Source organism: Aspergillus vadensis (assembly GCF_003184925.1).
Source record: "Aspergillus vadensis CBS 113365 unplaced genomic scaffold BO88scaffold_8, whole genome shotgun sequence".
In the NCBI taxonomy this organism is placed as follows: domain Eukaryota; kingdom Fungi; phylum Ascomycota; class Eurotiomycetes; order Eurotiales; family Aspergillaceae; genus Aspergillus; species Aspergillus vadensis.
The window spans coordinates 784,537-797,790 of NW_020292046.1; the positions used below are offsets into that span (position 1 = coordinate 784,537).

The following is a 13,254-nucleotide window of genomic DNA, read 5'->3' on the forward strand; positions in this document are numbered from 1 at the left end:
AGAGAGGGGTTTTCCCTAGGCAACAGCAGAAGTGTGTCTGTATCTGACGCTAAGGCAACTAGTTGGCGTTAGTTTTATATTAAACCTTGCAGCTCCTTATCTGGGCTTGACTGCACCAGTCAGATACGTAGTCCGTCTAGTCGGAAGAACCCCTGTCTGGGATTACGACTGATGGCTGGTTGGGAGGATAATCATCTGGATTCATACCCAAGAATAAATGAAAGTAACAGAAAAAAAACTGTCAATGTGTATAGAGATGAGGCTCTACCCTAATGGATTCTTCTGGGCCTTAAAATGAGTAGAGTGCGATTGCAAGAGACACACATCTTCAGATTATATTCGTGATAGGTAGTATATGTGTCTTCTAATAGCATTATAGACTGTTTCAGTTTCATAAGTTTAGAGACTATTTGAGAGTAGGAATAATCTCTATCGTATTATAATAGTACTTTATTATGGTTGTAAATATATAAATGCGTTCATAGCTAGTGGAGACATAGTAAATAGTTGTGATTGCTGTGATATATCTGCCTGCATTCTTAACATCGAGTCAATTTCTAATTGTTCGGTTCCTTTCAATGAGCTCGGAGGCGTAGTAAAATATTTCTGCTACGACGTGGCTCTAGGAATGCAACGAAGCCTTCCAACAACTATTCCTTTACACTACCCTTGTTACATCCACCCCTCTAGCATCCATAGCGGGACACGCTCCCACGTCGCCATTCAACCTTGACCCTTCACGCAGCCCCCTCGCCCCTAGCTGCCTCAGTCCTTGCATACGCCTCCTCTAAATCCGCAAGCCGCTGCCTGATCGACTGCGGCTTTCGCTGATACGTGCACAGCGTCGCAACGAGGCACGCCGCCGCGATACCCGCACAGATGCGCATGTCGGTATTGAACGTGCTAACATAGACCTGGCGAACGAGAAGCTGCTGCTGCACGGGGAGCCGGTAGATCGCGGCGGGGGTCCGGTAGAATGCATCCAGTTGCTCGGGTGTGAGAACCCCGGCGAGCGTGTGCTGGACGTCTGTGTTGAAGACGATGAAGCCCGAGGCGATGCCGATGCTTCCGCCGAAAATGCGCAGTTGGGCGACGATGCCTTGGGCGACAGCTATAAAGGGTGTCAAGATTATTTCTTTATTCTTCTTGATATTTCGACGAGTTTCAAGGGATATCTGTTTGACTACCACAGCCGAATCTACGCATTGGAGGATAAGTATAAGAAACGCACGTACCATGATCCTGAAATTCAACCTGCATCGTCGTAAGAAACGTGATTGTAGAGAGACTCAACCCGATTCCAAACCCCAGAATTGCTTCGAGTCCCCACTGCTTCGGTGCAGGATCTACCGAGTCCGTCAGAGTCGAGAGCGAGGCACTCCCAATCAACATGAAAATGCTCGCCAGGTTCAGCGTCCAGAAGGCATTGTTTCGCTTCGCAGACGCGGCCCCGCCGATCGCAGAGCCGATGGCTGTGCCTACCATTAACGGGAGGAGCAAAATCCCAGATGCGACCGCGTCCTTCACATTGACAATCTGTGCGCGCAGGGGGATGTTGACGATGGCCAGAAGCATGACAAATCCAGTCAGGATGGTGCTCCTGTTGCGGGCCCGTCAGTGGGGTGTTATTCAATATTCTCGGGGGATCGCTTCCAAAAAAACTCACACAAAGCCGGCGACCATGACACGGCTTGACAGTAGCCGGAACGGCAATTGAGGCCGAATCTGCTTGAATCTCGGTTTGGATAAGATAACTCATTGCCAGTAGACGAGCGCTCCCCATGACAGTACGGAGATGATGAGGACGATAATCACCGGGGCGCTGTTCCATGCATAGGCTCTGATGGCTGCTTCATTCAAGATGAAGACGAACAGGACAGATCCGACAAGTATGAGAAGTGCGCCGAGATAGTCAAGGTGTCGGAAACGAACATTCTTCGCGAAATGGAAATCGTTGGGCCACACGAGTAACAGGGTTACCAGAGGAACAAACGCACATGGGCCGCTAGACAAGGTGATCAGACAGTTTTCTTCATCTGCATCTCTTGAGCTGTTGCAAGGACGTACTTTATCCAGAATCCCCAGCGCCAGGTGCGATAACTCGTAAGGGCACCCCCAATCAACGGTCCGCTAATCCCAGCAAGAGCGACAACCACGCCGATGATGCCAGATATTGCGGGGAGTAAAGGAGGGGGGCTGATCTCGGGATAAATAATCATGGCCATCGCGTACAGCCCCGATCCGCCGATTCCCTGCATCGCACGGAAGCCGATGAGCTGGCTCATATTCTTCGACGCGGCACATCCCATCGACGCGCCGAGGAAGATCAGGAAGCACATGCACAGGAGGAATTTCCGGCCAATGACATCAGATAATCTTGCCATGAATACGGCGCATCCTGAGTTTGTATTACTTGAAGATGTCTCGAGAAGAGCAAAGCAAGAAGTGGATATTCACCAACATAGGACAGGGTGTACGCCAGGACAATCCACGAGCAAGATTTGAATCCATCGAATTCGTCAGAAATGGTGTATAGCATGGTCGAAATAATGGTGGTATCCATCAAAGACAAGAACAGTCCGATGGCGATGCTGCGGGAACTCATGGTCAGTGCTCCGTCACTCATGGCGCGGGCGAAGCTTCTTTTGCACTTCTCTTGCATCTCACCAAAGAAGAATAATCACCAGCCTCCATGTTGCAATTGTCGGGCGTGGAATCTCAAAAGAAGGAGAAACATCTTCGCTGGTAGCCGTGGCCACCTCAGAACCCATAATGATTACCCAAGAAATGGTAAATCGATGTAGAAGGGAACCAACACGGACAGATACAGGCGCATCTGAATAGTAGACAATATATTATGGCCGGCGCAAAGGTGGTGCCTAGACAAGGCTTCAGCCCTACTTAAGTGCTTTAACTACTAAGCTCAATGTCTGGGACAACCCCCTCGCTAACAAGCAGCAGTGATTGGTGCTGTCGTGAGGGGAAAACCCCAACCCACGAGTTCCTTCGGCCAGGTGTCGGCGGCGGCGATGGACCCTTGCTAGTGTGGGCTGCCTGGCGTGACTGTGTCAGGTGCCAGGCTATCCTCATACAATTTGATTTGGCATTTGGCCTCTCCGGGGACGGCGCTACTTGCGTGCCCAAAATCGCTAGATCCGCCGAGGGACGTGTCGGACGTCCACCATGCAGCGTCAACCTCATGCGGCCGAAGAAGCCTATACAGACCGACGGCGAGGTACACGTATACTATGACTTATATGTTCCAAATTGCTTCAGACACCATAAGGCAGTACTTATTCAGGAGAGGCAAGACCTGGCCTAAAACCAAGAAACAAACGATTCAACGATAAAAACCGAGCATATCAGTTCTAGCACTATGCCTGCAACCCCACATATTATCCTGCTTCTGGGTGCTAGCACGTGGGCTAAAATTCTGCAGAAACGCGATGCAGCCACGGTTCCGATCGACGTGTACGGTATAAAAACCGACATCGCCGCCCTCAGCATCACGTTCGATGGCTTCTACAGGACGATTGCAAATTAGTCAGGATGAGGAGATCAATCTGGAGGATGGTCTGAACCAAGCCATGAACGATGCCATCGCCTCTAGGCGTGGTATTCATGTGCTATCCGTTCGTTAATGAGATTGGTGTCGTTGCTCTCGATTCGGTCTCGCCCGTGCCGGAGTTATTCTGGGAGCTTAAAAGTCTTGAACTTGGGGCTATGGCGGATTCTTTGGGAGAGATTACTTAGTTTGGGTGTCGTTTTTAATGATATTTATTTCGGTCATTATGATTCCCGCAATTGCGTCAGAATATCCATGACAGCATAATACAGGAAACAGAACTCGATGCTTTACAGAGAGTTTATAATATTTATTTTATTATTTCTGGGCGCCTTGTATCTATATTATCTTTGTGATTATATATATAAATTTCAATTAATTACTCTACAGTAATACAGTCGAAGCTTTACAGCCTTGAAGAACTAGAGACCGCGCTGATCAAGCTAATGTAGCGTCCCTTTAATAGAAAGAGTATCGATTCATAAAGTAATCCGCCTAATTCAGCATGTTGAAAGAGACTAGACTGTGAGACCTGTGAGACCTTGCTTGGAAAATTGTTATATATAGTACTACCGAATATGATAGCACCTACAATCTCTGTCTAGCATTCAAAAGCCTTTTCAAGGTTGCCTGGTCTTTTTGTGCTATTCAAGAACGGCACTTGGCCATATCTCCTCATGAAAGGATCAGAAGGCTGGGACGATGAATATCCTGCAATAGAATGAATACGATGACCGGAGAACAATCACTCCGCGAATGGATCTCAACCACACTGTTGACAAGGAAAGGGAACTCGCTCGGTCTTTTACGTCCACTAAATGAGACGGATTATTCCGAGCTTTTATCCAAGGGAAATTCAACAATTCTGGAAAGTGCTTGGCTGTCCCCCTCCATAGTTCCCTCCTTGTGTTCATCGACCCAGCCATGGGTGTAGCTCCCACCAAAGTCGATAATCCACAAATTATCGTCAGCACCGACCAAGATATTGTCCGGTTTTGCATCGCCCCAGACTATCCCCGCAGTATGTAGCTTTTCTATCATGTGTTGAATTTGGCTTATCCATTTCATTCGAACCGTTAACGCGGTGGTTGAGATATCAATATAACCCAAACTGTCATGATGCTCGATATAGTCCATCAAAATGCCTGATATCTTAGATGAGACGTCTTGAGATTCCACAAATTCATGAATCTTAGGTGCACGGATAATGTTCGATAAGCCAAGATTTTGAATGCGTAGCAATGTTGATATCTCTCGGTCTGCGGGTTCACTGACATACGTGGGTTTGGGAAAGCGCGTCATTCCCTGCTCAGTGAAGACCTTTGTTGGTCGTTGAGGTAAGTCTCTTCCCGTCGTGTCTCGTGGTAACAGGATGTGTAAAGGTGAAACAACTGGAATACCAAAGTCTGCGATCGGACAGGGCAATTCCACATGTGGCGTTAGTTCCTGCAGGAATTGCTGAGTCGGTGTAGAGGATTGCACATCCAGCCTCCCTCCAATGATTTTAGGAGTAAGATGAGGGTGTCAGGATAAAACCAATCATATAGCGTATGAAATCGTGGTTGTTGTTCGGAACCCAGGACTTTCATCTGAGAATTACATTCGAAAGCTATCCAGAAACATAGTTCTTCCATCGGATCTCCCTTATCATCCTCCTGCTCGAAGGGCTCGTCAGAATCCAGCTTCTGAAGCAGAGACAGATATTCGCTTGCAGTATTCAAGTCTCCTTGTAGGCTCTCGGCAGATACTGTGATATTGAAGCGTTTCCCGTAGCAATAAATAGTCAATTCGGATGCAGTGCCCGCACCGTACCAGAAACCGAGGATATCATACGGCGGTAACGCTTCCCTGGATTGGGGTGGACCAGCTTGAGCGATCATGAGGGAGATTGACTGATGGGCCGGCGGTACAAAGCACTGAGAGGTAACAGTGACTCCGCCATGAGGAGTTTATGAAAATATGTTGTTTGACATGCAAGGCACATGCGGAGAAGTGGATCCTTCCTCGGCTGGATTGCTTATCTCCGATCCATGTTGCTACACGTATCACTCACTGCAATGCGCTCAGTGACTGTGGCAGTGATGCATCATTTAAATACAGCCAAAAAACTAACAGTAAATACCGCAGATTATGCAGGGGTAGTCAATCATCATTATTGTGAAATTTGGGCCAGCATCTCTGCCTTGGACTATCTAATATCTGACCTACGATGATAAGACAACTCGATAAACATTGAACATCTATCGGTGTGCACATACCCCGGCTTGGCTTGGGCGCATCAGAGTTGTCTTCTTTTTACTCCCAAATGCTTGATATTGTGCTTGATCTTTGTCTGTGATAAACAGAATGACCGGACTTTTTGGGTCAGAGATCATCCAGCAAGAGCCGATTGACTCAGGATTGGATGCCTTCCGCGCTAGCCTAGCCTCAACATGCTCGACAAGACCGGTTTGATGTAGGTCAGGTCGACAAGATCGGTCCCCAGCAATGAGCTTGTACCTCAACGCGGTTCTGGGGTGTAGTAGACAGTCATGGTGAAGCTAAGACGGGATCCTTTCGTCACCAGGTCTCACTTGAAATGGGTTTGTTATCTTCTAGTAGCATCCCAGTCTAGGGGAAGCCTGCTGGTGTCATTGTTGTACCTGCCTGTCTAAAAGTTTGGGCGCCCAACTACCATGTTGATGCTCTTGTCGATTAGAATATCTGCTGATGCCATGCAAAGTCAAGTGTTGATATTGAGCTAAAGGTGGATCTTAGTACAAAAGTGGACATGGCTAGGTAGATAAATCAAAGATCAAGTAGCATACCAATACACCATAAGCTGACTGAGCCATACATAGAAAGATTTCGGAAAAGAAAGAGAAAATACCAAAGAAATTCGAACCCCGGAACTTGGGCACACGCAGAAATATTCCGGTCTCGCAAAACATAACTCCATTGTAGTCAAAGAAATCGGCATCCGAGATCGAACGACAATCTCATCATTTTGTACGATTTCTTCACCCGCGTCGAATATGACGCATCGCGGCTTTTTTGTGCCTAAGCATGCGGTAGTGCCATTGGCGGCGGTGCCAATGTCACTACCTACAGCATTGGGCGAAATGTGAGATGGGTCTATCGCGACACTACAATATGGTCCGGGTTATGGTGCCCAAGGAACACTTGCTAGAGTGGTCTGTTGAAGAGGGCTGAGAGCCAGTGCAAGGTATACTATAAATCTTTTTGAGGTAAAACTTAGACCTGAATACTGACAAGAGGCACAGTTTCCTAAGAATCATTTGCCTGATGAGCCCTTTCCTCGAACAAATACCCACAACGACTTGTTAACGGCCGCCGTGATGCGCTCATGAAGATGCGCTTTGTCTAAGCCCTGCGCAACACCTTTTCTGACTGCTGTGGTCTTGGGTGGGACCCGACACATTTCATAAATCGCTACAACTTCCACATAGATCATTGATTACCTGCGACGCTAGTATTGCTTTACTCTTATAGGACGCTAGCTAGGTACCTAGTATAATGGGGACTGTCCAAGTTCCAGTAGTTGACCCATGTCCGCGAACCATAGAGTGCAGGTCCACGCACGGGCCCGGTAGTGGGAGACCGAGAAGAAGACCTAGGGCTAGTCCAGGTAGAGCAGGTGGTCTGATATCTTTATTTACGCTCAGGTGCTAGATACGTCTTAGTTCTCCACGCACTGATCAGCATATGTCCGTTGCATACACCTGCCCAGGTGGATAGTAGTATTACTGCTAGTTGGCCATTAGGTGGGGTTGTGTACACGTTGTCTAAACCGCTCTAGTAATAATCAATCGATTCAATACACTAATACGTACAGAGCAGTACTTCCAGTTGGAACATTTCATGAATTGCGCTAATTGTGGGACGGGACGAGGGAACAGGTCGCCGGACGGATCGTAGCGGATCTCAGCCTCGCATCTCCACTTGCGATGAGGCTGGATGTCTCTAACACGTCCAGATTTATGCAACTTGAGCGAACCAGGTTGAGACTCTGGAAATACAGCCCCCACACTAAATTGCTTAGCGCGATGAGGTATTAATGTACCTGTCATCATCTTCTTGCTTCTTTCAAGGTTGTTACGCTCGCTATTACCCGCAGAGCTATATAAGGTGTCCAGCCCCCAATCTCAAACCTCGACATGTGCACCAAGTGCTAGCTACTTTAACCACCATGCCTTCCAAGGCATTCACCTTTTGCTACACCGCATACAGCCTCGTCACCGTCCCGGCACGGCTGGTGGCCGTGGCGATTTACAACATTCCGAGATTCCTCCGGCCCAATGCTGCTTGGTCATACAAAACAGCATGTACGTGCAGTGCATGGGCTATGCTTATGAATTATTGGACGATTATTCAGAAACTATGGCCAAAACCACTGGAAGCAGGCTCATTGGGAGACCGATTCATTGTGCTCAATCCCCAAAAGACCATCACCACAAAGACCGAAGAAGAAGGCCAAGAACAACAAACCCAAACCGAAGTCTACAAGGGAATCACTTGCTCAGTTCCGGGAGTTGAGCCCCTACCCATTGGGGCTGTCTGGTTCCCGGAGGCCCCAGCTAAAACTCCACAGCGACTAATTATTCACTTCTACCCGAGTGCCTATGTGATGTTCGGTAGTCGTCCCGGGGAAACTGGCGATGTAGGCCTCAATGAATTTTGCAAAATGTCCGGATGGCCAGCGCTTGCCATTCAGTACCGCTTGTCTCGGGATAGGAAAACCACATTCCCTGCGGCCCTCCAGGATGGAATAACTGCCTACGTTTATGCTCTCGAGGTCCTTAAGATCCCAGCATCTCAGATCGCATTCGCTGGCGACTCCGCAGGCGGCAATCTCGTCGTGGCACTGCTCCGCTACATCAATGAGGAGAACCCAGCGCTTCCGTTACCTCGCTGTGCAATTTTGTCGTCTCCTTGGGTCGATCTAAGTGTTGAAGCTATTAAGAATGTGCCCCTGAACCGCAATTACAATACCGACTTTGTCAAACAGAATTTCCTTGACTGGGGCCGGAAAGCTTTTACGCCTGAGGGGTGGGATAGCAGTAACTCCTGGATCACGTTTCTAGGTAATGAGACTCAGCTGGGTATCCCTGTCTTTGTCAATGCTGGTACATCTGAAGTTCTTTATGACGACATCATGAAGTTTGCAGAGAATTTGACGAAGAAGGGTAATGAGGTTGAAGTGCTCGAAACTCCCAACGCAGCCCATGTTCCTTATCGGCTGGGTAAGAATTGGAACCTAGAAGACGCTCAGGCCATTTGCTTGGCTACCATGACTAAATTCCTCGAGAAAACCGGTGCTTAAGTGGGCAGCTGTATATATACCTTTCCTCGAAGTGCTCGAGACAGGCCCGTCAATTGATCGAAATTTTATGTAGATAAGTTAGAAAACTTGTGCAATACCTTATGTCTCTAGATAATATAGAGTAGATGCAGCGTTGGAGGCTTCACAGTGCAGTTTACAAATTGTTTAAATACTTATTCAAATTATAAGAAGACTTTTCTTCATCCAACCCACACATCTCCGTAATCTAAGCAAGTAGCGACGCTGACCTCACCATTTTCATCGTCCCGAAAGAAAAATGACTATTAGTGGAGACTGGTGATGCTAGACTTCCCCACCACATACTGAGGCTGAAACATTTAAATAGGTACATTCAATGTTTGAGGCTAAACTGCCGGAATCATGGTCCAGCTCGGCGAATCCAACTCCCGCAAGAACCTTTCAAGCTCGACCCATGTTTGTCTTCCTCAGACGTGATAATTTCATGCGCCAAGTGCTTGTATGCAAAGTGACTTACATGAGCAAGGCTATGGCTATCAGAAGCCTGCTGCAGGGCTGGGCGACTTCGCACAATCATCCATGGCAACGGCCGACAACGCGAGGCTTTGGCCAATTCCTCTTTCAGGCGAGATATTGGCACCTTGGAGAGGAATGCCATATATAGATAAACATTATATTACATTTATAATCAATGATAAGTCTGGTAAAATATCATTGCACTCCAAGTGGAGGGATCATCGTACGGCTGCGCGTTAATTGTACTCTTCCACATTCCGTGCATTTCCCGACGGACTCTGACCTTCAGGTGATTTGCAAGAAAAGAAATAGTAGGTTCTTTGCTGTATAAGTTAAACCACATAATCTCACATTCTGCCACTATGCCGCTACAAGCGAAGATCTAGAGAAACTAACTACTAAAGACCCTGCAACGCCATTGCCTCATTCAACCTCTTCACGAATACTTGAACATGATCCGGTCCCAAGACATTAGCATGGTCACCTGGAACATGCTTCAACTCAACCTTGTGCCTTGAGAAGTTGTCCCAAGCAGCTAGACGTTTCTTCCACTCTTCAGGTGTCACATTCAGAAACTCCAATGGAGTGCAATGAAAGACATCCATATGGGCATTCACCACTCCATTCGGCTCATAATCTCTTCCTATCTCCTGTAAACTGAAGGTAACGTTAATCCACTGCTCTAGGCCCCCTTTATCCAAACCCAACGCGAGGAGCTGAGCAGGATCCACTTCCTCGATTACTCTGGCTAAGGCTTCTTGCTTGGGGAGTCCAGAGAGCTCCGTGATGAGAGTCCGGTATGAGTCCCGTGAAAGAAGGCCGAGAAAGTAAGAAATGTTAAACAGGCAGTCGGTCCATGTAACTTTCTTCAGGATTGGACTAACATATGGGGGGCGGTTAAGACCGGCTAGGTATTGAACTTGATCGCCTTCTTTCTCAAGGTACTTTGCAAGTTCGAATGCTAGCATTGTTCCGTAGGAGTATCCGAGAATAGCGTAAGGGCCGTTCGGTTGGAGCTTCTTCATGGCGGAGTGGTAGGTGCGGATGCATTCGTCGATGCTGGTGAAGTATGGCTCCTTGTGGTGGAATCCGCGGGCACGGAATGCGAACACGGGTCTGTCTGTGATGAGCTTGGCCATGTTGATAAATATGAGAGCTTCGCCTGCGGCGGGGTGCATGAGCCATAGAGGTGTTTTGTTGCCGTTGGGCTGGAGCTTGACAGCTGGGATGTATTGGTGGTGATGTTGGCATGTTTCAGATAAACCACGGACGGTGTTGTGGGCCATCATCGTGGCGAGGGGGATTGGCTCATTTAGTGACAGTCTCGACCGCAAGCCATGTTGAAGCTGGATAAGCGTTAATGAGGTAAGGCCAAGCTCGAAAAGGTCGGTGTCGATTCCGATGTCTTCTTGAGGTACGGATAAGAGTTCTGCTAACTCTTCCACGATTGCTTGCTCGGTCGGGGACCCGGGTGGTCTGTATATAGATTGTCGATATTTCTTGATCATGTCTCTGTTAGTAGCTTCTTCCAATTTGTAATGGCCACTTGCAACTTCCCGCTGCAGGTTAGAACGAGGAAGCTTCCCCAGGGATGTGCGTTTTATACTTTGTAGAGGCAGAATATACGGGCGCACATTTGTTATCATTGTAATGTGGTGCGTTATCGCAGTCATCGTCTCATACCTAGCTTGGGCATCTCTAACGCAGTAGCTATGCTGGTAGATGACGCAAGGTCTCTCTGTGTCTGCACCCCTGGGACGGAATGGAAAGCATATCACACAGTCGGAAACAATCCCCGGTATTTTGGCGTCCTCTATAGCGGCTTCCAACTGCTGCGGAACATATTTGACGCCGTTGACAGTGATCAATTCTTTCGTCCTGCCGGACAGATTGATTCTGCCATCTGTGTCTATGTAGCCTGTATCCCCGGTTCGAAACCAGCCATCTGGACTGAAGGCCTCGTTGGTGGCTGTATAATTGTTGTAATAACCAGAAAATACAAGCGGGCCTTTGAGTTCCAAGTGGCCTACTTCTCCTGGACACGCGAGAATGCTATCCGTCGCTGTGGAGATGATTCGTGCTTCAACGCCAGTAACACATCTGCCTAGAGCAGCAAATTCGTTGTTGTTACAAGTGTCATGTGCAGGAAACTCCAAACTATAGATGCACCCTGCACAAGTCTCGGTCATGCCGAATCCAGGGACGATGACATTTTCAGGTGCGCCGTGTTGGGCCAGTAATCGCGACACTTTTGCACCGGTACTGACAACAACAGCCTCCCCACCAGACACAATGTATCGCAGACATTTCAAGTCAAAGTGAGGTTCATCTTCTCGTCCGGGGGCTTCCAAATAGCGGCCAACCTCAGCGAGGAAGAAATTGGGTGCAAATGTTCTAACCACCCGATGTCGACTTATGAGATTGAGGAACAAGGCTGGGCGAGAAATGATCTCGTCGGATGGGACGTGAACCTGATCGCACCCGACAAATAGTGCATGGAGATGGATCTCGATTAAACTTCCCACGTGGTCGAGACGAATCCAGTTCAGAAACGAGTGACCAGTGCCATCAACGCGTAAGCATTGGGTTTTCCCTTGAAGGGAAGCCAAGATCTGATTATGCGTCAAGGACACAGCTTTGGGTAGACCAGTACTTCCGGATGTGAGCATCAACAAAGCAGGATTCCAGCCACCGCGGCCAATGGGTACTCTGGAATTGGTTTCTGTAGTAGCGGCAAAGTCGGCTGGTGGATCACTCAAGGATTCTACGGTCACAACGTGCAAAGGAGCCTTTCTTGGAAACTGGTCTTGGAGGCTTCTCCGAGTTAGACAGATAGGATTCTCGAACAGCTCGCTTAGGTGACAGAGATGTCTTATCCGGTGATCTTCATTTCGAGGTAGAGCAGTGGACATTGCAGGGATGCAACCTGCATATAAGGCAGACCATAACCATATGATGTTGTCCAGATGGTCTTCAAAGTGAAGTAGTATGACAGGAGACTTGGTGTCGCACTGCAGCCGGCGCAGTTGTATAGCATTAGTTGTGGCCAACGAGTCGAGCTTTGTGTAACTCAACCTCGTGGGAGAGCCGATCCCAGAATAGCCAGGAGGGTAAGCACAGACACCACGAAGCCCTTGGTAGTCTGCTGCTTTGCGGAGAATGTCTAGCAAAGAAGTCACGGTCATTGTATGAGTGAATAATGTAAATAACTCAAATGAATGTGAAGAGATATGACAAAGCTTTGTGACAGAACCGAGAAGAAAAGAAGTGTCCGATGCGACTATCTGGCAAATCCCGGAAGCATGCATCGAGACATGCCATTTTATACTTCTTGAGGTACACAGAAAGATCAAGCAACAAGATTTTCTAATTTTATCTTGCTTGCGAATGAATCGCATAGAAGATGACATGGCCGGAACCAGAATACGGTCTGGAAAGATGCGCAAGCCCACTCATGGCAGGATCCTCCTGGCAAATATGTGACGATCTGTCTTTCATTCTCCTTATCCTTGTGTAGCCGAAGTATCGCCTCGAATAAACTACCCAGGAAGGTGATTACGCACATCATCGGGCCAATCTCTGTATAATTAGAGAACAGCGTCACAGATCCTTTGTATGAGGTAACATTCTCCGTACTACCTCAGGGTTGGCAAATGCCAAGAAACCCGCTTTTCTTGTTTCCTATTCGGTTCTACTACATCTTCTCTGTACTGGTTCCCATTTTGGATGTGGGACAACGGATTGCATCAGCGAGGGGCGATCGGTTATCCATCCATTGATACTGTAGGAAGCATTGGCACTTCCTTCCTGATAAATCCAGTACTATGTCATAGTTTCATAGTTTCGGTACGGTCACTCGAGGATGGTCGGA

General features: G+C 47.9%; 4 protein-coding genes across 4 annotated transcripts; 1 reads left to right on the top strand and 3 right to left on the bottom strand.

The window, feature by feature from the left end:
- Window positions 1-737: 737 nt before the first annotated feature.
- On the bottom strand, window positions 738-2,626 carry BO88DRAFT_424615 (MFS general substrate transporter; the record flags this gene model as incomplete). Its single annotated transcript, XM_025708746.1, has 6 exons — window positions 738-1,111; window positions 1,236-1,600; window positions 1,667-1,728; window positions 1,771-2,005; window positions 2,068-2,398; window positions 2,458-2,626. The coding sequence occupies 6 exons, from the start codon at window positions 2,624-2,626 to the stop codon at window positions 738-740; spliced, it is 1,536 nt and encodes a 511-aa protein (XP_025564184.1).
- Window positions 2,627-4,190: 1,564 nt separating this feature from the next.
- Window positions 4,191-5,463, bottom strand: BO88DRAFT_480717 (uncharacterized protein). The gene is made up of 2 exons (XM_025712161.1): window positions 5,102-5,463; window positions 4,191-5,054 (listed from the first exon to the last, which is right to left on the bottom strand). The coding sequence occupies exons 1-2, from the start codon at window positions 5,443-5,445 to the stop codon at window positions 4,394-4,396; spliced, it is 1,005 nt and encodes a 334-aa protein (XP_025564185.1). The 5' UTR covers window positions 5,446-5,463; the 3' UTR covers window positions 4,191-4,393.
- A 2,291-nt stretch (window positions 5,464-7,754) lies between these two features.
- On the top strand, window positions 7,755-8,888 carry BO88DRAFT_480729 (alpha/beta-hydrolase; the record flags this gene model as incomplete). The annotated part of the gene is made up of 1 exon (XM_025712162.1): window positions 7,755-8,888. The coding sequence occupies one exon, from the start codon at window positions 7,755-7,757 to the stop codon at window positions 8,886-8,888; it is 1,134 nt and encodes a 377-aa protein (XP_025564186.1).
- Window positions 8,889-9,781: 893 nt separating this feature from the next.
- On the bottom strand, window positions 9,782-12,568 carry BO88DRAFT_480730 (thioesterase domain protein; the record flags this gene model as incomplete). Its single annotated transcript, XM_025712163.1, has 1 exon — window positions 9,782-12,568. The coding sequence occupies one exon, from the start codon at window positions 12,566-12,568 to the stop codon at window positions 9,782-9,784; it is 2,787 nt and encodes a 928-aa protein (XP_025564187.1).
- Window positions 12,569-13,254: the final 686 nt, after the last annotated feature.

Excerpts from the sequence above, each read along its gene's own strand:
- BO88DRAFT_480717 (XM_025712161.1), bottom strand. The coding sequence starts at position 5,445 with ATGATCGCTCAAGCTGGTCCACCCCAATCCAGGGAAGCGTTACCGCCG. Across the intron at positions 5,055-5,101 it reads TTTCATACGCTATATGATTG|GCTGGATGTGCAATCCTCTA; the intron begins GTTTTATCCTGA and ends CATTGGAGGGAG.